Source organism: Taudactylus pleione, unplaced genomic scaffold (assembly GCF_031769625.1).
Source record: "Taudactylus pleione unplaced genomic scaffold, aTauple2 ptg000188l, whole genome shotgun sequence".
NCBI classification, from domain to species: Eukaryota; Metazoa; Chordata; class Amphibia; order Anura; family Myobatrachidae; genus Taudactylus; species Taudactylus pleione.
Genome location: NW_028284590.1, coordinates 5,713,654 through 5,739,264, shown reverse-complemented (window position 1 = coordinate 5,739,264; position 25,611 = coordinate 5,713,654). Strand labels below are relative to the sequence as shown.

Here is a 25,611-nt window from a genome sequence, read left to right as displayed (position 1 = left end):
TGGACACCTGTTTCAGACGGATCCTGCATGGGGTGGGTGCAGGTCCAAATACTACCAAGGACGGTTGCAGACATATAAACGGCGGGAAAGGCTTCCACATGTAGACGCCTGGACCTTTGGCACACACCAGTAGATTCTCGCGTTCGCATAGGAAGTAGCGTGCCGCAGCCGTACGGCAAAAAGTGGACGCCAACGTGTGCCTGTCATAATTGGGCACCATATATCACGCCGCTAAATGAGTACAGGTGGCAGGAACGCTGAAGGGGGCAATGCTGAAAGGGGAGAAATTGAGGGTGACTGATAAAAAGTGGGTGATAAGGGGGCTTAAAACGGGCTGAAGAGAGAGGAGTTTGAAGGGTGAAAGAATGACGATGAGTGTGTGACATGGTAACAGGGGGGAGACATGGTAACAGGGGGGAAGGGGATGGTGATGGGAGAAAGAGTGCGATGAAGATGGGGAGAGATGTATCACTGCACAGATTAGTGCTTTAAATTCCATTATTCAAATATAGGAATCTCAAACATATAATGGTCATTTTGACAAGCAGCATTTATACATACAAACCATGTGTATTCATGTTTATAAAATACATACATACATACAAAAAAAAAAAAAAATTATATGTGTTGTGGTGAGAGGGGAGGTCTCTCACCTAAATTGCTCACATCTTGTTGGGTTCAGCCCCCTCCAAGGGAGAGGAAAACAAGACCGGCACATTCTGCACCTGCAATAGAAGTTTGGAACTCCGGGCTTTCTGGTCTGCACAGCTCAAACTGGAAATATAGCATTCCAAGTTTTCCAGGTCGCCCAGAGCCAGCAGCACAGGAATAGTTTAAAACTCTCACATACCTGTTGCTCCTGGCCCTGATGCTGGCTAGCGGCCAGGTAGTAGGCCTTAGCGTTGTAGTGCCAGGGTCCAAGGGCTAAGCTGGCAGAGCATGGCTAACTGTGGCTACAAGCCCCTGCTGACTGTTAAGCACAAGGAGTGCTGGGACATTTATCTATATTTGTGTTATCTGCCTGTGTGTGTCCAGGCCTAAGCTCATGTATGCTAAAGTGCAGTGTCTGCTGGAAAAAACCGCTTTACCGAATACCTGCCTGTCTGAGAAATATACACTGTAACACGGGGTGTAGAAATGAGGCTTCAAAGTAACCTTATGGAAGTGAAGGGAGTTCTAATAGCCTCTTTTGAGCTTTAACAAGGTTGAAGTGTTATTTACATTTTGTACCTTTTGACCTTGTGTATTAATATGCTTTGCTCATCATTTGCATCTTCTTTTGCTTAAGGTCTCTTACATTAACGCTGAAGTGCTACCTAAGCAGGGGGTTGGCTGGGGGTACCTCTTTTCTCATGAATCATAATCTCTTAGGGGTATATTTACTACAGTGTGGGTTTTCAGAAGTGGAGATGTTGCCCATAGCAACCAATCAGATTCTATTTAACATTTATCTAGAACCTTATAGAAGATAATAGCTAGAATCTGATTGGTTGCTATGGGCAACATCTCCACTTCTAAAAACTTGCACTTAAGTAAATATACTCCTTCGTGTCAAGAAGACCTTAAGGGCATTACCAACTTGCTAAGGTCTCCTATAATTGAATAAAGAGAGTTTTAGCGCCTCTGAGCCATTTGTATGTACAACAGGTATGTGGGCAAATGGCAGTTACAAAACACAATCAACTTCCATTATTTGGATCTCTGTATATAGCAAAAGAGTCTTTAGTGACATATAATGTGATATAGAGAGAAGCAGTGATTTCCAGGTGAGTCCTGAGGGTGTGACAACACCGCAAATATCCACTGCACAAAGCACGTCATACATTCAGGTCATACGTCATACATTCAGGTCACACGTCATACATTCAGGTCACACGTCATACATTCAGGTGATATATGTGTTTCTTTACAGTTACCCCAGCAGCCAGCAACAATAATTCAGCAGTTACCCCAGCAGCCACTCATCACCCAGATCCCTTCACCACAAGCCTATCAGCCACCACGCTCAGGCAGCATTAAAGAAGGTAAAATGGACATTACGGTTGGAGACACTGAGGGTTATTTATGCGGAAAATATTTCTAAATAGCCAAAACGTAACAGTATTAATTACATGCCTAAATACACCAAATATATTATGTATATATAGTATATATACTTAGGTTTGGGCATGCAGCAACACATCCTATTTAATTCTATATAAATGCCAGTGTAACAGCTATTAATTTTCTTCTATGTTTTAATTATGCAAATTGCTAGTATACTGAGTATAAGCAAATTTGTGCTATTCCTCTCCGAACTAAGGCCCTCATTCAGAGCCGTACGCTCTGAGCAGAGCGCACGCTCTGAATGAGGGCCGTCCTCCAGAACTATGGAGCGTCCTCCTGGACGCTCGTATAGCTGTGGGTCACCACCCACAGCCTATACGAGCGTGCAGTTTGATGGCCGCGATGGTCTTGACCATCGCGACCATCGAAACTGCGTGCCGGAGCCTGCGGTTGAGGTTTTCAACCGCAAGGCCCGGAGTGATTTTGGCTCTATCAGAGCCAAAATCACTCCCACTGACATCACTAGTGATGTCAGTGGGCCGGCTTCTGACGGTAGGCGTTCCCTTAGGAACGCCCCCGTCAGGGAGGCACGCCCTCGGCACGCCCACCAAAGGGGGCGTGCTGTCAATCAACATCGGCAGCATGCCCCCTTTGATCAGACACAACGAGTGAAGGAAAGTCCTTCGCTCGTCGCGTCTGGCGCATGCGCACGACGGAGCTCCCTCCATCGTGCGCATGCTCAGTGCAGAACATCGACCCACTTGCGAGCGGACAGCCGCTCGCGAGTATGAATCAGGCTCTAAAGCTGGCCACACACTAGACGATTTTCTGCATGATTTTCGAGGCATCTGAACGATAAATCGTTCAAATCGTGCAGTTTCAACAAACGATAACGATACGATGCGCGGTCCCACGTATCTTCAGATTTTCCCTACTGCAGGGAAGATCTGTCAATCTCGTTAGCAACAGATCGTGGAAATCGCATGAACTGCTGGGGAGTTCAAGGGAAATGGTTAACGACAGGGCCAGCTCCAGGGGTCAGAGCACCCTGTGCCGGCCCACCAGAAGGTGCCCTTTCATCGTGCGCGGCGAATTTGGGGGTGTGGCCTAATTGCCATAGGCCACGCCCCCTATGTGACGTTATTTAGGCACGCCTCCAAATAACATCAGGCTAGGGGTAAAGCCCAGCATGCACGCGGCATCCATTCACACTCCGGGGGTCCGGCACCCGCGGCATCCATTCACACTCCGGGGGTCCGGCACCTCCGCACAGCTGCGGCGGTGGGGGTCCCCAACCTCCCGATTAGACCACCTGCGGGCCACTTCGGCCCACGGGTGGAGCAGCAGAACAGTAATGTCCCGCTGAAATCGGGATGCTGGGGAAGGGTCCGCCCTCTAGGGGTGGCGCCCTTGTGCGACCGCACTGGTTGAACACCGCTAGAGCCGGCCCTGGTTAACGACATTGCATGGTTTGCAAGTAGTTTAGTGTGTGGCCAGCTTAAGAAATAGCTTTGGGTAGAGATTAATGATAAAACATTATCTCCCAATTTGCACTGGAGTCCTTGTTAATTTTGACAGTCACAGGTCACACTCCTCTCCACACTCAAGATGTGTAAAACAAGTGGAGCAGGCGTTGATGCCAACGTTCAAGGAGAATGGGCATTGGTACCTGTTTGGCTTGTTGCAAACAAGCCAAGCAGGAAGAGGAGAGGAAGAAACAAGTAGGACAGTTTCAGTGAATGGGGACCACGATGTATGTGGCAAATGTAGTGCGAGAGGGGGAAAAAAACCCCAAACATCATTTTTTTATTTGATCTCATTGAAGTCTTTTAAAGTCTTGTTATTCATGTGTCACACTGCATATCTGCAAACAAAAAAGGTGCTGTAACTTAGCAACCAATCACGTTATTAGTTTTCTAGTTCAGGTTACAAAACAAAACACTTCATTGGTTGCTCGGGGTTACAACAGCTCTTTCCTGATACTATTTTATAAAGTCTGACATAACACTACATTGTAGACCGTTAAACAGAGCTAGATCAATAGTGATGCAATGAACAGTTTAAAGAAAGTCACCCATTTATTTCTGAATAGTTTACTAAGCTTTAATAGGATGTAAATGTGAGCCTATCTTTGGTGGGGCGATCTTATGATGCCCCATGTCTACCCCTACCCAAAATGATCCATGAGTCCAGCATTACTCTTCTCTCTGGGTCTGATTCAGGACAAGACGGAATTGTAAAGCCGTACACAAGTTCTGTCCTGCAATAATGCAAATGCAGCAAGAGCTATCTGACACCTGCATCTGCGATCCCAGCATTGCGACCGAGGTCGCAGCCTGGGATCACCATCACAAACATCGGTCACAATGGTTGCCCCTTTGGTCAGGCTGCGGTAGCTGAAGCTTAACGCAGCCTGGCTGGATTCTGTCAGCCTGCGAGGACCTAGTTTCCAGGAATGCAGGCCGTCCTCGCCCCGCAAACGCCTCTGACAAGCAAAGGCATACGGGGGCCTGCGTGCGATTTTGTTCTGATCTGCGATCAGCAGTGAATCAGGCCCTCTGTTTTAATGGCCGGCCTGTAAAACACAATTGTCGATGCCTCTTCCCATTCAGTTGAGCAACCTGTAATTTTCCAGATATTGCGGGAGCACTAATTCCCAGCACGTCTTATGTTTTGTTTTCCTTCTCCTGCAGATATGGTGGAGATGATGCTTATGCAGAACGCCCAGATGCACCAGATCATTATGCAGAACATGATGCTAAAAGCACTGCCCCCTATGGCTTTGTCACAGCCTGCAGGGAATGCACCTCCTGCGCTACCACAGTCTCTGCAAGTAATGCTGACAATTTATTTTACTTTGCATTATCATCAATTATATTGGCATATACTGTATAACCTGCTTACATTAAAACATGCTTTGGCCCTCATTCAGAGCCGTACGCTCTGAGCAGAGCGCACGCTCTGAATGAGGGCCGCCCTCCATGAAAATGGAGCGTCCTCCTGGACGCTCGTATAGCTGTGGGTCACCACCCACAGGCTATACGAGCGTGCAGTTTGATGGCCGCGATGGTCTTGACCATCGAAACTGCGAGCCGGAGCCTGCAGTTGAGGTTTTCAACCGCAAGCTCCGGAGTGATTTTGGCTCTATCAGAGCCAAAATCACTCCCACTGACATCACTAGTGATGTCAGTGGGCCGGCTTCTGACGGGAGGCGTTCCCGTGGGAACGCCCCCGTCAGGGAGGCACGCCCCCGTCACGCCTACCAAAGGGGGCGTGCTGTCAATCAACATCGACAGCACGCCCCCTTTGATCAGACACAACGAGCGAAGGACTTTCCTTCGCTCGTCGCCTCTGGCGCATGCGCACGACGGAGCTCCCTCCGTCGTGCGCATGCTCAGTGCACACCATCGACCCACTTGCGAGCGGACAGCCACTTGCGAGTGGGTCTGAATCAGGCCCTTTATTTTCACCTGATTGAATCCCGTGAGAGATTTTCAGTAGTATTTTCACCAGTAAGGGCCATATTAAATATGGGGCGAAAAGTCCGTTACCGGTGATAATTTGTCGCCGTTAACGTCATTTTCGCCTGTTTCAATTATCCCCATATTAAATTTCAGTGCGATAAGTCTTTGTAAAAAAACGGGGATAAGTTTTCTCCTTGTAATACATGGCGAAAAAAAAGTGTAGAACTGGGGTTTTGGGGTGCAGACTTAAAAAAAATAGCCTGCACCGCTGGGAATGTTCCCTAAAAGTATTAAGTGTCAAAAATGTTTTTTTAAAAAGTCCTGAGGACACCCCAAAAATGCACTTTCATTTTGGGGGCAAAAAAAACATATATATTGGGGAACAAAGTTTTAAACTAGCGAAATTGACTCAGGGGGGGTCCCCATGTATGCGGCAGGTGTTTTCTAGAATGCGGGTAGTAGCGGCAGGTGTATTTTTGAACAATTAAAAAAAATTACTTTAAAGATTTAAAAATATGCTTGCACCCATTTTCATGTACCCCAAATTTCTGGGCATAGTTATTTAAAAAAATAAAAATAAAGCTAAATGCTATTCTTCACAGTCGCATTTATGCACCTGCCGCGGCTATTTAAAAACCCCAATTACCTTTAGCAGATCAAATCGGGGGTACCCATAGTGATCCCCCATGTCAAACCATCTTTTGGGGGGTGCCAGGATAACTTCCCGAAAATTTACAGGACTTTTCCATACTTATCTTTCTGCCAGGTCCCATTTTCACCGGATCCAAATTGAATACGGGAATAAGTGGGCACGCGCCCGATACTTTATCCCTGCAGAAACCTCCGATGGCGAAAAATCCGAGTCCGACTTTTCGCCTCTAACTGAATATAGCCCTATGACGTCTAAAGTTTCTTACCAAACACATTTCTTCAGTAATTGTGATTTATACAACTCATATTGCTTTTTTTGTTATGCGAGCTGTCAGGCTCAAAGAGCCCAGGTCACGTTCACAGGGAATGAAGCCATTTGCTGGGCTGAAGCAATATCCAAGAAAATGCGGCCTATCCATTCACTAGGAGTCAACATCTCGGGAATTATAGTTAAGCCTTATGAATATTGGTCAGGAAATGCCCCATAAAATATGACATACTGTATGTAATAGTTACTACAAGTAGCAGCTTATAAATATTGGTCAATAACTCCTTTAGTGATGTCACCGATTCCTAGGAAATTTGAATGTTGAAATTCCATGAATGTTGGTTCAGCTAACAAATGGCTGCCTCTGCTGTGTGATAGGTGCTTTGCAATGGTGAAACCTTTGTGAAGTCTCAAATAACTATGTATGCTTAGTACTTAAATACATTTTTTGAGTGATGGTCTGTATCTTTTAAGGACCCACACTTTACGAGCCCTGTAGTACTGAGAGCAGAGAAGATCCGTCCATCTTCGGTGCACCACCATCACCACTATACCCCTCCAGGTCTCCCACCTGGGCCATCTTCTCTACAGCCAGGAGTTGGATATCCAATGTGGCCTCAAATGCCTTTAAACACTATGGGACAAATGGGTGGATTCCCTCAGGCAGTGCACCATGTGACTGGTCCAACTACCACATTACCAGCAATGCACACGTAAGTCATTTATGTGATTGAAACCTGCCTGCTGTAAACCCCAGAGATTAGCATCAGCTTAATACAGCAATCGGTTGTCACGATTCAATACTTTCTTCCTTTTCCTCAACCTATTAAGTGTAAGTGAGTCATGCATTTCCTCATTCCTTCCCTACCCTTTCTATTATCTCACAACGTCTCCTTTCTCAAGTGTAGTAACGGATGGAATTTCCCCCAGAGTCCCGAGCGTACTATAAGACCATGAGCTAAACAAGGTAAGTGTCAATCACTCATGCTTCACTAAATAATTATCATTCCATACAACTACAATAAACACACATTAGCACTTTGTACTATCATGCTTGACCCTACCAGGCAGAGGAGTGGGTAATAATTACCTAGGCCTCGATCTTGTTTGAGGTGCCCTGCGGGTGCCCAGGCCAGCTGTTGTGAGGGACTAATGCTCTCCTTGGCAGTTTTTTTCATAGATCTTCTCAGCAGGGGCGTGGCTATACTTCACCGATTTGACCACGCCCCTGCAGTATCACCCAGCCCCCTAGTATGTCTCTTCAGCCCTGTTCCCTGGCACTTACGCTCCTTTTTAAAAAATATATATTTCTATGAAGAATTTTTCTCTCTTATTCATCAACACCAAATTCTTTCAGCATTTTCTTTAAAAAAAAAAAAAAAGCATTAATATACACTATTCTTCTCTTACAGATGCTTATTGGATCAGTCAGGCGATAACTATCAACTTCAAATGGGAAATTCGTGCTAAACCAGGCACACGCACATCTCCTCATACAATGACAATGCCTTATAGATGCTAAACTCAGGATGGGAGCTGCTGGTGTTCATACTCAGAGGACCACTAAGAGCATGGACAGACTGAGATCATTTCCCTATGGTCTTCATAGAAGTTGGATATATGTACAATGACAGTTTATTTGTTTTACTTATAGTAATAAAATGTATAAAGTGTAGATCCTAGTTCCCGATATTGTTGTATTAGAAAATATTTATTTGGAAAAAAAATGTAGATGATCATTTTGAAGCTTGTGAAGTGATGGTTGTATGGTAGCAAAGCTCTTTTGAATGCAAAGCCTGTTATCCAGACATTGCTAATAAAGTTGATAATCATAGCACCAGCAAGCAACCAGATTGTTCCTTAGTGGTGTGATGGTTTCTGGGAAGGAACTCTAGTAGGGTAAGAATACTCAGGCTCATCACCACATTGCAGAACTCTGAGTCAAGGTGGTCTCCATCAATGGTCAAAGTGATCTGTAGACAGTGGCTTCATTGCAGATCCAGTGGCTCTGTTTATCTCCATTAGGACCTCATTTTCTTTCTCAAACATCTGTTGGTGAGAACAATCCATATATAGTCATTTCTGCATATACATATTAAAATAGCTACTATGACCTATTTATTATAGTCTCTAATCAGTTATTGCAGTAGATCTTTCAAACGATCATTACATTGGCTTATCATGGACCAGGTCTTGGGTAAACTAGGGTTGGCCTTTGTCGATCTCAAGTAACTATTATAGCTAGAAAAGGCCCTCTACCGTGCAAACCACTGAAGGCTTTCTATGTGAAATATGGCAGACAACAAAATAGCCATAACAGCTACATAGAAGTAGCTTGTTTTTTTTTTCGTTTAAGTGGACTTAACCTTTAACTATTACCTATAGGTCCTAGTGAAGTCTAAGGCCGGGAATACACTAGACGATAAATTGTACGATTTGAACGATAACGATATCATTCATCGTCCGCAATATCGTCCAGTAGGTATGCCGTCAACGACCAGCAATGCGCGCTCCTGATGGTCATTGACGATATCTTTCATTGCCCGTACTTGCAGGGCAACCTGACGATATCATCAGGTTCTGCAAGTACAGGTATGAGAGAGGGTGCCGGCAGCACACTGAACGATAACGACATTGAGCCCGACACTGCAGGGCAAACACTAGACGATATCGCTCATGAAGCATATTGTGTAGGGGATACCCACCTTTAGATGCTCTGGCGCCTGCCATCTCTTCTTAAGACCGCGGCCAGGGAGATATACAGAAGCTTTCCAAGTGGCTTCAAAGGCAAATTTATTATATAGGGCCTAATTTATCAATGAGTGTTATCATTCACGAGTGATAAAACTCGCTGTGTATGATAATGGTGCTCCAGCCAATCAGCTCCCAACTGTTATCTGTTTGAAAAATGACAGTTGGGAGCTGATTGGCTGGAGCACCATTTATCATACGCAACAAGTTTTATCACTCGTTGTAAGTGGTAAATCTCATTGATAAATTAGGCCCATAGGGTTATCCCCAGTGCTGACTTTAGTATTTTCACCATACATAACCTGAATGAGGATATAAAGTACCCGGTTCATTTAGAACTTTCTTAGTTCGTGAACATCCTCCGGCTTTACTCACACAAGAAAAGGAGGAATGACCAAGACAATAGCTTAAGTGTAAATAGCATTGTTTTATTTCAAATACTGGATACTATAAGCAACATGTGGATTAATACTGTATACAAAGAAGTAGATAAAGATATTAGAATGAACTAGGCTGTCGAGCACTAAATAGTCAGATAACATAAAAAAAACACTTAAAAATGTGAATCAATTAAAAGTAAAAACAAAACATAAAATGATAAAAACAAAATTGGTTTCACTCTGTAGTCTCTTGCAACACGTTTCACGGCCCATCCGCTTCAGACTGCCCGAGGAAGCGGCTGTGCTGTTCATGAGCGGTATATTCTGGCAAGTGCTTGAGTCTACTGCAAAAATCCACCAGTGACAGAAGAGGATCACAAGGGGGCGGCACACGGGCCCACCCCTCTCTTGGTCCGCCATTAATTTGCACTATTCACTGAAATAAGTAAAACTTCTCCAGGGTGCGTCATCTCATAAATCAGCTTCTCATTAAATTCCTTTTGCAGCTAACACAATGATAAGCCTGTGTGTTCATGATATAACGGCAGTATCTAAAGACTTAGAGGGGGAGATGTATCAAACCTTTTCAGAGCGATAAAGTGGAGGAGTTGCCCATACTAACCATTCAGCTGCTAACGGTCATTTTATAAACTGTGCTAGATAAATGACAGGTAGAATCTGATTGGTTGCTATGGGCAACCTCTCCACACTCTCCCTCTTAAGGCAGGATGTACTAAAGCCTATATTGTGGTCAAAACTCCGCAAACCCCCGTTTTCTGAGTTTTGTCCGCATTTTCATATGTACCAAGTTCCGGAATGCGATACATTCCAGAGCTTGGACCCGGTGGGTAATGCTATGTCTATGGGCCTCTTGTCGCACTTCCCCCTGAGAGCGAACTAAACTAATCCCTCCCGGCACCCCCGCAGCGCGTGCGTCATCTGCGCATGCGCAGAATGATGCCAGAGGGTCTTCTGGGTCATAAACCCGTTAGTCCCTCTATCGTGAGAGCTGTCCTTTCTATTTTAAATGCATTTCTAGGTACATACCGGGATGTACGGCATAGCGGATGTGACCACTTAACGGATGATTTTTAAAATAAAAAAAATTTACTCAGAAATTGGGCTTTTTTTTAAAATTTGTTTAAAATAGGAATTCAAATATTTTATGTTAAAAAAAATATGTCCATGTGTGTGTTTTTTACACCATCCTCACCTGAGACCAGTATGTTTTTTCCCTACTATATTACCCACCCCTTTTAACTCCTCTCCCCAAAGTACTTTATTGTGGCATCATCACCCACACCCAGTGCAAGTAGACCCCTTCCCCGGGTATTAGCCCGCACCTCCATAGGGTATTCCCTCTCCCCCACATGCAGGGCGCAGTCCTCCCTGCTGCAGCTGATCAGCCAAATAGTGCTTGGAGGGGAGTTCCCCGCCTTGCACTTTTATCCCTAGCGCAAGCGCGCCAGAATGCTGTACGCAGTGCGTTATGGGGAGCGATTGCAGCAGTGATGTTGGCGGTCACGGACCGCTGCATCACTGTTTGAGGGCCTGGGGAGCCGGAGGAGATTCACGTGCAGAACGGATCTACTCTTTATAAGGCAGGGGGCGCAGCAGGGCGGCATGGTTGCATGGGATGCGACATTGTCAGTTGAGGCAGAGCGGGCTGCGGTCGCATCCCATGACACCACGTCACTTAAGTGATTAAAGGTTTGATACACCTCCCCCTGAATCTACAACTTAATATAAAACCTGTTGCACCAAATATGTCAGGGGTGGAACAATGAAACATGACCAGCCTGGCAGCAGATTACAAGTCTGCAGATAGAAACACTGAGAATAATTGGTCACTGGGAAAAATATCAAAAGGAAATGACATAGACTGACTTGAATACAGAAGGGAATACAACAGGATAAATCTAAGTATATTAGCGGTGAAAATAAATAAAGACACTGTGGATAGATGACATACTAAGCTCTGGAAAGTGATACATTGGAGAGTGATCAACTACCAACCAATCCACTCTGTCAACTGTCATTTTTCAAACACAGCCTGTAACATGACAGGAGCTGATTGGCTGGTAGTTTATCACTTTGCACAGCTTAGTACATCTTCCCTTATATGTTTAAATTCCTCTCCCCATTACCTGAAGCTGAACAGCACCGTCTATATCTCAGCAGCTCTCAATGCAGGAGGACCAATAGCGTCACTGCAAGAAGAGCAGCTGCTGCAGGGCCCAGAGGTTAGAGGGAAGAATGCTGGGCCACCCCTATCTCCCAGGCCTCAGCTCCACCAAGAACCCTCTAAAATCAGGCTTCAAGCAGCACAATGTTAATTTACGTTACTAAACCAACCTTCCTCCAGTTTTCCGGGCTGTCGTGTGTATAGCCGAGGAGATGACATAGGCCATGCACTGCAGTCACCTGGCAGAGAGAACAAACAAAGGACAAATGTTTTTTTTTTTTGTTAGTTATATATAACTTAATTGACTGCATCAGATGGGACACAGTATATTACCAACCATTTCACCTGCACACCTATAACAGCCTCTGTAAGGACAGTACATGTCTGTCCATCCTTTAAGATGACTTATTTTACAACTTTTATCACCAGAGTTCCTCAAGTCTGGGGGTTTAATTATTTACTTCTAAGTAAATGGAGGACACAGACATCTCTCTGTAATTAGGCTTCATCAATAGGAAGCAGGTCGCTATTATAGATGAACTTCTCCCATGATAGTTTAAACTTCCCGCCTGCAAGGCAGGGTCACCTAACACAGGGCAAATTTTGGAACAGAAAACCTGAGCAGATAACCCGTAACAGAACATGAGTCACAGGAGGGTCACACTGGGTTGGACTGTGTACCTCTTGACATTACAGGAAAGGATTTAAATGTTCATTTAAAATTCCCTTATTCTCTTTCAGCCAATATGGGGGTTGTCCCAAATCTTTTATGTGTGGATGATGGGGGTTGGAGACACTAAGGAGACCACTGCTTAATGTACTATCCTCCTAAAGGCCGCTAATAACTGAAGCAAAGCGATTCACATGGGAATCATAAGAACATATGCAAGAATGGAGCCTTAAGCTGCCCACACACATAGCGATATTTTACCCGATTTTGCAGATTTCGACGACTCGTGACAACAAATCGTGTAAAATATGCCCAAATCGTGAGTTTGCACTCACGATCACAATGCCAATGCGCATCCCCGCTTGTCGTGCATCGCATCTTTAAATCTGCCGCGCTGTAGGGCAGATTTTCCAATCTGGGACACGATGTGATGCAGATCGTGAGTACTTTTTTACTCACGATGTATCTCACGATTCATCATAGAGCCTGCACACTGAAGTCTGGATTGCAGCACTTTGGTGAGTATTAGGAGGATAGTACCTTTAGGAGGATAGTACTAACCCCACTGCCCACCAATGTGTGCCACCCACCTACCCACCAATGTGTGCCACCCACTTATAAATGCCTGACCCAGTCACCGCCCGCGGGATTGAGGCGGGCGGTGGGCGAGTCATGCATTAACCTCCCACTGCCCACCAATGTGTGCCACCCACTTGGGGTCTTTAAATGATCTCAATAAGAGCTATTTAGCATTTTTGGGAGAGTGGTGAAGAATACCATTTAGCAACTTTTTTTGACAAAAATAAGTCGTCCCATCAAATTTGGGGTACCGCAAAATGGGTGCAAGCATATTTAAAAATTGCTAAAGTCAAGCATTAAAAAGTGCCAAAAACGCACCTTCAGCAAGCACCGGCAATCAAAAAAATACCTCCCCCTTACTTGCAGACCCCCCCCCCCAAAAGCTATTTAGCTAGTTTTTGAATTTGTACCCTCACTTTGAATTTTTTCGCCCACATTTTCAAAGTGCTTATTTGGGGTGTCCTTTGTGATGTTTTAAGCGATTTTTAACGCAGTTTGCGTCAAGGGGCGTGTACAAAGGGTACAGAGTGGTTTCCGCACCTCTGCACCCCAAAACCCCAATTCTGCACTTTTTTTCACCAGGTATTCATAGGCGAAACTTTTTCGCCTATTACACTGCATTCCGTTTTCGCACCGGCGAAAAGACGCTACAATTGAATACGGGTTAAGTGAAATCGGCGAAAATGACGTCATCGGCGAAAAAGTTTCGCTGAGGAAGTTTTTTCGGTCCAAATTGAATACACCCCATGACTTTACAACAACTGGAATGTGGTGTGATCTCACACAGGACAATTTCAGATAATCAAGGACTCATTATGTTCAAGTGTCAAATTATTGTGTTTGTAGTACGTGTATGGTGAAAAGACAAAGGATGGTTAAATAATGTAATGTTAACACAAGGGGGTTTTACACACAGGGATTTGTGATAATGTGTGTTACCTAAGGTGATGAATGAATGCCTTCTACATCATAAAACCAAGGGTGGATTGTAATGGGAGTACAGAAAATGGTTGCTGAAAGCCATATTGTGTGCAATGATTTTATAAATGTATCAGGCAATAGACAATGGTCAGATATTAGAAGGTGGTTAAACATTGCATAAGGTGTTCTTGACAGAAAGAACCTAAGCAAAGGTCACTGTTTAGTTCTGTGACCAGACATACTAATCCTGAGTCAACATGTGTTACCTTCAATTTATCTGAGTACATACATCATAAATAGTCTGAGATTTCCAACATTCATAATTGAGGCAACAGTGCCGCCTACTGTCTATTAAGGTCTATGTATATTTCCTAAAATGACCTTTATACTTGTTTAAATGCTGATGTAGGAGTTTTCCTCCTATATAAACTGTCATTTGTCAGTATACAATGAGCCTACAGCCTATGGCCACGGCCTATACTCGATGTACGAGATCCGAGCTTCAAACTGTTGGAGAGGCTCCTGGGAAATAAAACCATTTATGTTCTGAGCAGATAATCTGACAAGCAAGTTAAGTGTTTACTATATTTTACTCTCTTACTTTGTAATAAATGTCTTTTTAACTGATATTTGTTGTGTGGCTTGATTAACGTCTTTGTATCCAAAGAATCTTATCTCGTTCCACCGAGAACATTAATGTACTCCCATTACAAATACTTAGCAAGTCTGAGAAACCATCGGTGACATCGAGTAACATGGCAGCCTCACCCACACTTGCACAAGGTCTGACCTTACTCAGAAATTGCTAACCTCATCGCACGCAGTGAAAACCCAAGCTGCATATGGCATTGCAGTGGCTAATTCATACATGCCCCTGTACCAGCATTCACACCCACTGGCGCATGTTTTGCAGACTACCCACACGTCACCACCCCGAAACGGTCACTTCCTGTCAATCCCTCTGTGAAGGGTCTGCGTAGTCACTGCGATTGCAGTCCCGATCGCAGTGGAGTCTTCACGCACGCGCATTGAGATGCATGCGCAGAACGCAAAAATCGCCCGACTGCGTGCGTAATTGCAGTTGTGATCACTGCTGAATCAGGCCCTGTGTGCGTATGCATGGTGTAGCCTTCAAATATCAAAGTCTGCTTTTCAACTTACATCCAACTCAAAAGCTGGCACTAAGGCAGAGATGTATCAAGCAGTGTAAAGTGTGGAGAAGTGGACCAGTGGAGAAGCTTCTTGTATCAACCAATCAGCTTCTGCCTATTATTTTATAGAATACACTTGATAAATGCTACCTCAAAGCTGATTGGTTGCTAATGGGCAAATTTCTCCACTCTTTACACTGCTTGATCCCTCTCTGCCTATGTGTGTGGGGGGTTCTATGTTCCCCTGTGTTAGTGTGGGTTTCCTCTAGGTCACAGGTTCTCAAACTCGGTCCTCAGGACCCCAAACAGTACATGTTTTCCAGGTCTCCTCACAGAATCGCAAGTGAAATAATCAGCTCCACCTGTGGATTTTTTAACATGTATTTGTGAGTAATGACTACACCTGTGCCCCTGCTGGGTGACCTGGAAAACATGAACTGTGCGGGGTCCTGAGGACAGAGTTTGAGAACCACTGCTCTAGATCATCTGGTTTCTTTTCAAAGTCCAAATGCATACACAGAAAACAAGAGCAGAAATGGACACATAGAACGGGTCAGTTATAAACACCAGTAAGTGAGGGCTCTAAAAGAGGCTATGGGGACAACTGCCTAATGCTTCTAAAAATGAAAAGTGGTGGTGTTGCCGATAGCAACGAATCAGATTCTAGATATCATTTCCTACCCACCAACATGACCCGTTCCACCAGGTACAAAATGCTTTGCCCCTGGACTTCCCACCTCATTGATGATTGCAGCCACCTGTGTTGAACTAGGTAATTGATGAGGCAGGTGTTTCACCACAGGTGACTGCAATCATCGAATTAGGTGGGAAGTGCAGGAGCAGAGCATTTTGTACCTGGTGGAACGGATCATGTTGGAGGGTCTGTCATTTCTCTATTGCAGTGGTTCTCAAACTCGGTCCTCAGGACCCCACACAGTTCACGTTTTGCAGCCAGCAGGAGCACAGGTGTAGTCATTACTCACTGACAAATTTTAAAATATCCACAGGTGGAGCTAATTATTTCACTTGTGATTCTGTGAGGAGACCTATAAAACATGCACTGTTTGGGGTCCTGAGGACAGAGTCTGAGAACCTGTTCTCTATAGCATCCTATTAAATTAAAGCCATAGTCTGATTGGTTGCTATGGGTAACACCATCACTTTTCATTTTTAGAAGCTTAAGTAAATCTATCCCTGAGTGTAGTGTCATAGGGGTATATACAATTACCCGCGGGACTTCTCCCGTGAGTAATTGGGGCACGAAAGTCTCGCGGCGCGGGGTTAAGCTATTCTATAAAATAGCTTTTTCCCTGCGCCGGTAAATGTGCTCTCGCGTGCGGGAACACACTGTTTCCGCGAGAAGTGCGGAAACAGTGTGTTATTGTGTCGCGCGCGAGGCCGACAAGGGCTGCTTTGTGCAGCTGTTACCTCGCACCTACATGAGGTGCGAGGTAAAGCACGACAGCGGGGAACTCGCGCACGGGGTCTCGTGGGCACCCGCTGTGGTATCCCCATTAATTGACTCACCACCAGCGCGACAATTAGTCGCGGGGTAAACCCCGCGGCTAATTGTATATACCCAATAGAGTATGATTACTGTCAGGTCGTCTGTGCTGCATTGGAAAAGATGTCCCCCCACAATCTCAACCTTGCCTTAAACTGATCATCTGCAGAACCTTCACATATGTTATTAGCTACTTTATGTAAGCCAAGTTATACTTAAGGATTTGTGGTCATTTTATGTTCTTAGCTCACAAAATGGCGCACCCCATTACATACAAAAATGACGGCCCCCCATTGCTCTCCTTTGTCCCTGCACTTATAAATACCATAATGCAGATATAACTTACTGTCAAGACATTGTTAAAATCCTCTTGAGTTTCCTGGCACTGGCGATTTATATATTCAACTCCAAGGTAAATGTCTCCTATATTGTATTCATCCTGAAATAATGGATCAGGCAAGAATCCGGGACACAGGTCCTGCGAGCGTACAAGGATAATATTGCACACATCACTCATAAAAGAAACAGAGAGAACAGCGTGTTACCCATAATGAGAACAGCCTGGTCACTCGCTCATGTACCTCATGGAAAGGGAATGACAGGACGTCTGTAGCCGCATCCTTCTTTCTATAGCGATTGTTCATTCGTCGGATCCTTGCATCGTTTATGCATATTACCCCAACATTAAACCTCCCCACTCCGAGACAGCTCCTGGCGATCTCTAGATTCTTGCGCAGGGGTACTCTTCGAAGACAGACCACGCGCTGCATATTCCGTATAAGAATAGACATCGCTCTGCAGGATAAAAACGGTATTTTGAAATTGTCATATATGTGGTTTGTTGGTGTCAAGTCACAATCACCTTAAGGTACAGTGCTGTGTAATATGTCCAGGCTTTCTAATTAAAAAGTTAATCATAATAGTCTAGCAGCAGCCACACATACTATGTTTATATGAATTTTAACCGAAAGATGTATTTATTGAACAATTTGTACACGCAACAATCTGATAAACTTGTTATGGTTTTTATAAGTAGGAAAGACCTCACTTAATTACGTTTGTTTAATCTGCCCACACACACACACAGTGTTACAACTGTTTTCAAGAACCGGCAAACTAAATTGTTGAACGCATAATGTTACTGGTTGGATGGCTGTTAGCATTTAGCTAATTCAAAATACTCCAGTAAAAACTGATTAGTAGTATTAGACGTGTCACTTACTCCATGTTTTCACCCACTTCTACTGATGTCACTTAACATATGTTTTACAATGGTTGGTTGTTACATCTGTGAAGGGGCAGTAAGGTGGCAGGTCGGGAGGGGGTGTGTTGGGACAGCCAAGTGGGCGTTGTGTGGAACGTGGCACCATGATCGGATCATCGGTCCCGATGAAAAAAGCTGCAATTTTCAGGTCATCGGTCGGGGTATACAAAGTTGTAATTTTCTTATTTTAAACCTAGGACACAATGATGCGATTTAGCACGAATTGTCTCATTTAGCCACCCGAACCACCCACTTCACTCGGGAAGTGGGCAGCAGCAAGCGACCTTGGGCAACCTCCGGGAGTCACCCCAGATGTTTTGAATGTCCCTAATATTCCAGGAGAGCAAGTAAGTATGGTCTGAAACAGGCATCCCCTCTGCATTAGTGATTACTATCGAAGGATCTACCATCGATGAGTTTTAGAGCACCGGTAGAAAACCATATATGTAGTACTGCATTCCTCGGCCATCGGACCAGCGCTGTCAATGTTTCCTTAACATCAGGCGCCACCATCGAGGGTGTGGCATCGGTGGGAGGGGACACCTGCCATCAACCATCGATGGTATGCAACCATCAATTGTCCATGGCCATCCCAACTTGCATATACGCACAGTTCTCTTCCTTGTGTATGCCCTTCTGCCACCCAGGTGACATACAGACATGCCAATTTCACGGGTGCCTCCATTTCAGAGAGCAGAAGCAGCCCCCATAGGTTTCTACGGCAGATGCAAGGCTGTCAGATTCACCAAGCTTGGCCTCAGCAGCTAGGCGTTAGACCGTAGTAGCCTGTGGCCAATGTTCGCAAAATTTACCGGGACAAGGATTCATTGGATCCCTCCTTGCTGCTGCCAGCTCGCGCATGCCCAGTAGCTGGCCTATGTAGAAAGTAAAGTGATTGCGGATGCGATCACTAAACTTCTATTGACCGCCGGGACGCAGGGGCGTATCTACCCCTTGGCCAGTATGGCACTCGCCAAAGGCGCCACCCGGGGGGGGGGCCGTAGTCCGGCGGTGCCACCTGCGGCCAAGTGGTAAAATCAGGACGGGACTGCCAGGACTGGAGTCCAGGACCTGTCCTTCACTCCTATCCAGTGCAGATGTATAGGGCTGAGCAGCCTCTGGCACTTGCCGGCAGCTGCCTGGTTCAATGAATACACTACCGTTCAAAAGTTTGGGGTCACTTAGAAATGTCCTTATTTTTTTTAAAGAAAAGCACTGTTTTTTTCAATAAATTTAACATTAAATTAATCAGAAATACACTCTATACATTGTTAATGTGGTAAATGACTATACTAGCTGCAAACGTCTGCTTTTTAAAGGAGGTGTATAGAGGCCCATTTCCAGCAACCATCACTCCAGTGTTCTAATGGTACATTGTGTTTGCTAAGCGCGTTAGAAGACTAATGGATGATTAGAAAACCCTTGTGCAATTATGTTAGCACAGCTGAAAACAGATTTGCTCGTTAGAGAAGCTATAAAACTGGCCTTCCTTTGAGCTAGTTGAGTATCTGGAGTATCACATTTGTGGGTTCGATTATACTCTCCAAATGGCCAGATAAAGAGAACTTTCAAAACTCGACAGTAACGGTGTGTACTACTCCCTTCAGAGAACAGCACAAACAGGCTTTAACCAGAGTAGAAAGAGAAGTGGGAGGCCCCGGTGCACAACTGTGCAAGAAGACAAGTACATTAGAGTCTGTAGTTTGAGAAATAGATGCCTCACAAGTCCTCAACTGGCAGCTTGATTAAATTGTACCCGCAAAACGCCAGTGTCAACGTCTACAGTGAAGAGGCGACTCCGGGATGCTGGCCTTCTAGGCAGAGTGGCAAAGAAAAAGCTATATCTGAGACTGGCCAATAAAAGGAAAAGATTAGTATGGGCAAAAGAACACAGACATTGGACAGAGGAAGATTAGAAAAAAGTGTTATGGACAGACAAAACGAAGTTTGAGGTGTTTGTATCACACAGAAGAACATTTGTGAGATGCAGAACAAGTGAAAAGATGCTGGAAAAGTGCCTGACGCCATCTGTCAAGCATGGTGGAGGTAATGTGATGGTCTGGGGCTGCTTTGGTGCTGGTAAAGTGGGAGATTTGTACAAGGTAAAAGGGATTTTGAATAAGGAAGGCTATCACTCTATTTTGCAACACCATGCCATACCCTGTGGACAGCGCTTGATTGGAGCCAATTTCCTCCTCCAACAGGACAATGACCCAAAGCACACCTCCAAATTATGCAAGAACTATTTAGGGGAGAAGCAGGCAGCTGGTATTCTGTCTGTAATGGAGTGGCCAGCTCAGTCACCAGATCTCAACCCCATTGAGCTGCTGTGGGAGAAGCTTGACCGTATGGTACGCAAGAAGTGCCCACCAAGCCAATCCAACTCGTGGGAGGTGCTTCAGGAAGCGTGGGGTGAAATTCCTTCAGATTACCTCAACAAATTAACAGCTAGAATGCCAAAGGTCTGCAATGCTGTAATTGCTGAAAAAGGAGCAATCTATGACGAAAGCAAGTATGAAGGACAAATTATTTCAAATAAAAATCATTATTTCTAACCTTGCCAATGTCTTCACTATATGTTCTATTCATTTTGCAACTCATTTGATAAATAAAAGTCAGTTTTCATGTAAAACACGAAATTGTCTGGGTGACCCCAAACTTTTGAACGGTAGTGTAAAGGTTTTTCGGGTTTTTTTTGAGACAAGGCGTGCATGACATTATCGCTACACTGAGGTGCCAGCCACAACTGCAGTCAGAAGATTGAAGAGATGTAATTATCTCCGGGCTGCGGGGGGCTGGATGCCGGGGGCCAGGGGCTACAAGCATGAGGCTGGAGCTGGGGAGACAGATGAAACATACGGGGGCTGGCTGGTTAGACAGAAGGGGGGCTAGCTTGGTAGACATAAGTGGGTGCTGGCTGGTGAGACAAAAGGGGTGCTGGCTTGGTAGACATAAGTGGGCAGAATCCGTCTGGGAGAAAAAGGAAAAGGTTATTTTATTATTATGTCTATCACATTTTTTTTTTCATATTAAATAAGTACTGTAATTATTCAGAACATATGGGGGGGGGGGGGGGGCCTGTCCATTACTTTGCCAGGGGCGCTCGGACCCCTAGATACACCCCTGCTGGGACAGGCTACAATTGGAATCAGTATTCAAATCCTGACGCCGGAAGCCCGATGGATGAAAATCCCAACAGCGCAGGTGAGTATACTATCCCTACCCCTCTCCCCCCCCCCCTAACCTCCCCCCGTTAGTGCCTAACTAAACCTAACCCCCCCTTCCCCTCCCGCAGGGGTGCCAAACCCTAACCCCCCCCCCCAGTGCCTAAATCTAACCCCCCTTCCCCTAGCCTAACCTTAACCTTTCCCAGGGCAGTGCCTAACCCTAACTCCCCCCCAGGGGTCCCTAAACCTAACTTCCCTCCCATCCCCGGCTAAGTGTATACTCACCCCCGGCAGAGGGCAATCGGTCCGGTGTTGGGATTAACATAAGCGTCGGTATTTCAACGCCTATGTTAAATCCCTGGTCGGGACTACAGTGTCGGTATTGAGACCGACGGTTTCATAACTACATCCCGTCTCCGCGACTCAGTAACAATAATACATTCAAGCCAATAAGGATTCCTGAGCAATAAGGAAATCTTATTATTGGGGGCTCCCTACCAAAAAAAATACTGATTTAATAATAATCATCGCAGTATGAAAAGCTTACATGTGTCATAGGGAGCAGCATCAATTTACGACTCTAGGGGGTAAATTTACTAAAGAGAGAATTTTTAGAAGTGAGTTTTAGAAGAGATGTTGCCCATAGCAACCAATCAGATTCTAGCTATTATCTTCTAGACGGTGCTAGTTAAATGTTAGGTAGAATCTGATTGGCTGCTATGGGCAACATCTCTTTTAAAACTCACTGCTAAAAATTCTCACTTTAGTAAATTTACCCCTAACAGTTCATGTCAGTGAAATGCAGATTTACCTTCTAGTAAACAGGACTATGGAGTAAGCGCTGCTTCATCACAGCATCCTCCCATCAGCCGCTGCCGCCCTTCTTCCCACCTTTTAAAACGGGCTGAGGGCGGTTGACTCGCTGCCCGCAGAAGGTGAGATCATCTAGCCTGCGGAACGTTGTTGTGCTCGCATTGGGGAACGTTTCCCTGAAGGACGGGGGACGCATTAGCAGTGACACCGCAACCGGAAGTGCGCCCGGATTGTTATTTTTTTTTTGCAAACAATCAGCGTTTCTCTTCCTGGATGTGAGTATAACATGGGAGCCAGTGATTCCTCCTCACCCGGCCGTGAGTGCGGTGACTGCAGCTCGGTGTCAGTGAGTGGGGTCGGGGAGTAGATGGCAAGAGGTGATTATTCTCTAGCGCTGGAGGAACTACAGCTCCCAGCATGCCCTGCATCACCTCTGACATTGCCCTGTCCCCAAACAATAAAAAGGGAAATGTACTACTCGGTAGTGGGGACTATAAGCAATGATTTATTTTATTTTTTAATCGAAAATATAACTTTATTATATCTACAGTAAATGATAAAACGCATAAAGTGCTGGGTATTCTGGTAATGTGACAGGAATCCTATAAAGTGACGAGTAAGAGACTGGTATATGATACGAATATATAATAATGTCTTAAAGACTTATACCCTATATCATGTGGATGTTGCATCGTTCCGTTCCATTATTATTATCATATATTTATGTGGCGCCACAAGTGTTCCGCAGCGCCTTACACAGTACATAAACCTTACAATACAATGCAGGACATGGACATGTATAATGAGCATTGTTATATTAGCAACCTTTGCGCCCACATAAGCAGCCGAGTGTTGGTTGCCCTAGTGGGGAGTAAGACATAAATTAAATTACAGTAGGGAGACGCTCAAGAGGGTAGAGGGCCCTGCTCGAAAGAGCTTACATTCTTTAATGGAGGAGCAGACGAACAGGAGTGACACCGATGGGGTAGGCGGGGAGGTGTTAAGGTGTTGGAGCGATGTCGGCAGGGAATATGTACTTGGGATGGTGCAAATTATACAAGCAATTCTGGGCCTGATCCACTACCGTTCGCAACTGTGATTTTACGCACGCCATCGGCTGATTGTTTCCGTCTGCGTGAGCATCTGCATCGCAGTGCGTGAACCAGCCACTGCGTTCACAGTGACTATGCAGACCCATCGCAGAGTGATTTACTGGAAGTGCCATTTGTGGGTGGCGACGGGTAGGGGGGTGGTCGCCGATACACAGGCGTGCCAGTGCGTTTGAACGCCGATGCAGGGTCATGCATAAATTAGCCTCTGCGATGGCCTACGCAGCCTGAGGCCTCATAGCGTGCGTGGCTGTTAGCAATTTCTGGGTAAGGTCAGGGCTTGTGCAAGTGTGCGTATGGCTCCGATTGTACCGATGGTTTCGCAGTCTTGCTAAACAGTACGGATGTGTGGGCATCCTTGTGTAGTGCTGCGGTGGCATAGCGATCGCAATGGATTAGCAAACTATCGCAGTTGAGCTGCCTGCGTAATTGCAATTGCATTCACAGTTGCGATCCGTAGTGAATCAGGCCCTCTGTCCCTATAGTGCTGATTAGAAGCGGCTCAATATAGGGTCTATCAGCCCCGCTGCTATTTACGCCAGGTCAAATAAAGACTTCTTGTGGACATAAAGTCCCTACAATATTATCCGTTTAATAGAGGTGATTCCCGTACGTTGTAACAGCGACCAGTTGGCATTTTTAATAACGTTCCTGTAATTGATCATCGGTATTCATGTGCATAATGTGGTTTTGTACTCACAGTAAGTGAGATAAGTTCAACACGTAAGAAGGGGATAATTGAATTGCAATCTATTTTTATTATTTTCCTTTATTTATAGGGCTCCACAAGAGGTCAGCAGCGCCTTACAAGGTATGTAAACAGAACCCGTATTAACAAAATGAGAAGAAGATCACTTATAGTGCAGGACATGGTTTATAAATATTGATGCATGAGTAGTCCTAATATCCAAGGGATATGTGCCGTTGTTGGCAGTGGGGAGGAGATGATGGCATTAGTGAGGAAAGGCAAAGCACATGAGAGAAGAGGGCCCTGCTTGTGAGAGCTTACAGTCTATTATGTACATAGTCCTTGTCAATATCCCTTCAAAATGTTTATTTAACATGTCAAAACAACACAACTTCCACCTGATATAGGGTAGGGGTAAGTCTTCTACAAGGAAATTGTTAGATATTGATATCTTCAACCGGGTCATTATACTTCTAAATTTCACCGATAAGTGTTTTGTCCTTGTTATGGAAGCACAAAGTGACTTGTAATGTCCTTTTTAGGGGGTACATTATTTCCATTTTATAATAGACCAGTCATTTTGGATCAACACACTTGCTGTAAGAGGTGATCCTCTCTCCATTGAGTGTGTCGCATTCCACTAGGGAACAAGCAACTTTCTACTTATCAAAATGTATACATTTTTTGCAGCTGTTTATACACATGTTCAGAGTCACTGTAGTATAGGGACTCTCTCTCTTCTACATACAGGCAGTACTACGCAGTGCCAAATTCTACCTCTAATCCTTGTCACCATTGAGTTGTGTACCATTGTGAACTCAACAGGCTCCTACGGTTTATTTTGTCGACATGAGAATTGTGACATGTTCATACTGTCGACATGCTTGGAGTGTCGTCATTGACCACCTCGACACTCATCATGTCGTCGACGATGAAATGTCGGCATGATTAGTGTGAACAAAACGTCCATGGTGGTCTATCGGTGACTTACCTGGTTCGGCAGGTCTGTCAGCTCCTGCGGTGTCTTTGGGATCCGGTGGTCAGCAAACAGTGACTTCCGGCTGTTCCTGCAACGGTTCCGCTGATGAGTATTTCTAAATCCTAATCCTGGTGCCTAACCCTTGCCCCAGTAGTGCCTATTCATAACCCTCTACTGCCACAGCCTAAGCCTCCAGTCAGTGCAGAATGTCAACATTTCACATGCATTGTGAACATGTAGACATTCTACATTGTCGACATCATAACTGACATTGTTGTGTTGGCATTATGACCAACACTACAATGTATTTGCATCCCGGCTCCCAGATAGGATGCTTATCTCTACATCAAAACATACCTATGTACTTCCATATTAGTGGGTTGAACCCCTACCCGCCCCCCCATTGATGGAGCACATTTAGACTGATTGATGAGACTTAAGCAAGTACTGTATTTTAGACCCTTTTCATTTAATACAAAGTGAGAAGTGTATATAAAGTTTCTGGTTATACAGTCAGGTGCATAAATATTGGGACATTGACAGAATTTTCATATTTTGGCCTCTATCACCACCACAATGGCTTTGAAATGAAACAAACAAGATGTGCTTTAACTGCAGACCTTCAGATTTAATTTGAGGGTAATTACATCCAAATCAGGTGAACGGTGTAGGAATTACAACGGTTTCTATATGTGCCTCCCACTTTTTAAGGGGCCAAAAGTAATGGGACAAACTAAACAATCCTAAATCTAACTTTCACTTTTTAATACTTTGTTGCAAATCCTTTGCAGGCAATTACAGCCTGAAGTCTGGAACGCATAGACATCACCAGACGCTGGGTTTCATCCCTGGTGATGCTCTGTCAGGCCTCTACTGCAAATGTCTTCAGTTCCTGCTTGTTCTTGGGGCATTTTCCCTTCAGTTTTGTCTTCATCAAGTGAAATGCATGCTCAATCGGATTCAGGTCAGGGGATTGACTTGGCCATTGCATAACATTCCACTTTTTAGCCTTAAAAAACTC

The 25,611-nt window shown here is 44.9% G+C and overlaps 3 protein-coding genes across 8 annotated transcripts in view; 2 read left to right on the top strand and 1 right to left on the bottom strand.

Annotated features, from left to right (window-relative positions):
- The window catches only part of CUNH21orf58 (chromosome unknown C21orf58 homolog), a 30,660-nt gene extending 22,391 nt beyond the window's left edge, over window positions 1-8,269 (top strand). Inside the window, exons 6-10 of one of the 3 annotated variants that reach the window (XM_088476395.1) lie at window positions 1,913-2,024; window positions 4,740-4,879; window positions 6,904-7,142; window positions 7,360-7,396; window positions 7,842-8,269. In XM_088476395.1, the coding sequence (XP_088332521.1) occupies window positions 1,913-2,024; window positions 4,740-4,879; window positions 6,904-7,142; window positions 7,360-7,378 (510 nt within the window). In that variant the 3' untranslated portion in view covers window positions 7,379-7,396; window positions 7,842-8,269. Of the gene's footprint in view, window positions 1-1,912; window positions 2,025-4,739; window positions 4,880-6,903; window positions 7,143-7,332; window positions 7,397-7,841 lie in introns of all 3 variants that reach the window. The other 2 variants (XM_088476392.1, XM_088476394.1) reach the window with 2 other exon arrangements.
- YBEY (ybeY metalloendoribonuclease) lies at window positions 7,831-21,976 on the bottom strand. 2 transcript variants are annotated; one of them, XM_088476396.1, is made up of 5 exons: window positions 21,813-21,975; window positions 17,152-17,365; window positions 16,917-17,048; window positions 11,916-11,984; window positions 7,831-8,478 (listed from the first exon to the last, which is right to left on the bottom strand). In XM_088476396.1, exons 2-5 carry the CDS (start codon window positions 17,359-17,361, stop codon window positions 8,386-8,388), a joined length of 504 nt encoding a protein of 167 aa, XP_088332522.1. In that variant the 5' UTR covers window positions 17,362-17,365; window positions 21,813-21,975; the 3' UTR covers window positions 7,831-8,385. The 2 variants fall into 2 exon arrangements, with proteins under 2 accessions (XP_088332522.1, XP_088332523.1); XM_088476397.1 differs by lacking the exon at window positions 7,831-8,478 and adding an exon at window positions 9,627-9,904 and having other exon boundaries at window positions 21,813-21,976.
- The window catches only part of MCM3AP (minichromosome maintenance complex component 3 associated protein), a 74,372-nt gene continuing 70,680 nt past the window's right edge, over window positions 21,920-25,611 (top strand). Inside the window, exons 1-2 of one of the 3 annotated variants that reach the window (XM_088476389.1) lie at window positions 21,920-22,089; window positions 23,703-23,734. The gene's annotated coding sequence lies outside the window, so the exon portion shown is untranslated. The other 2 variants (XM_088476390.1, XM_088476391.1) reach the window with 2 other exon arrangements.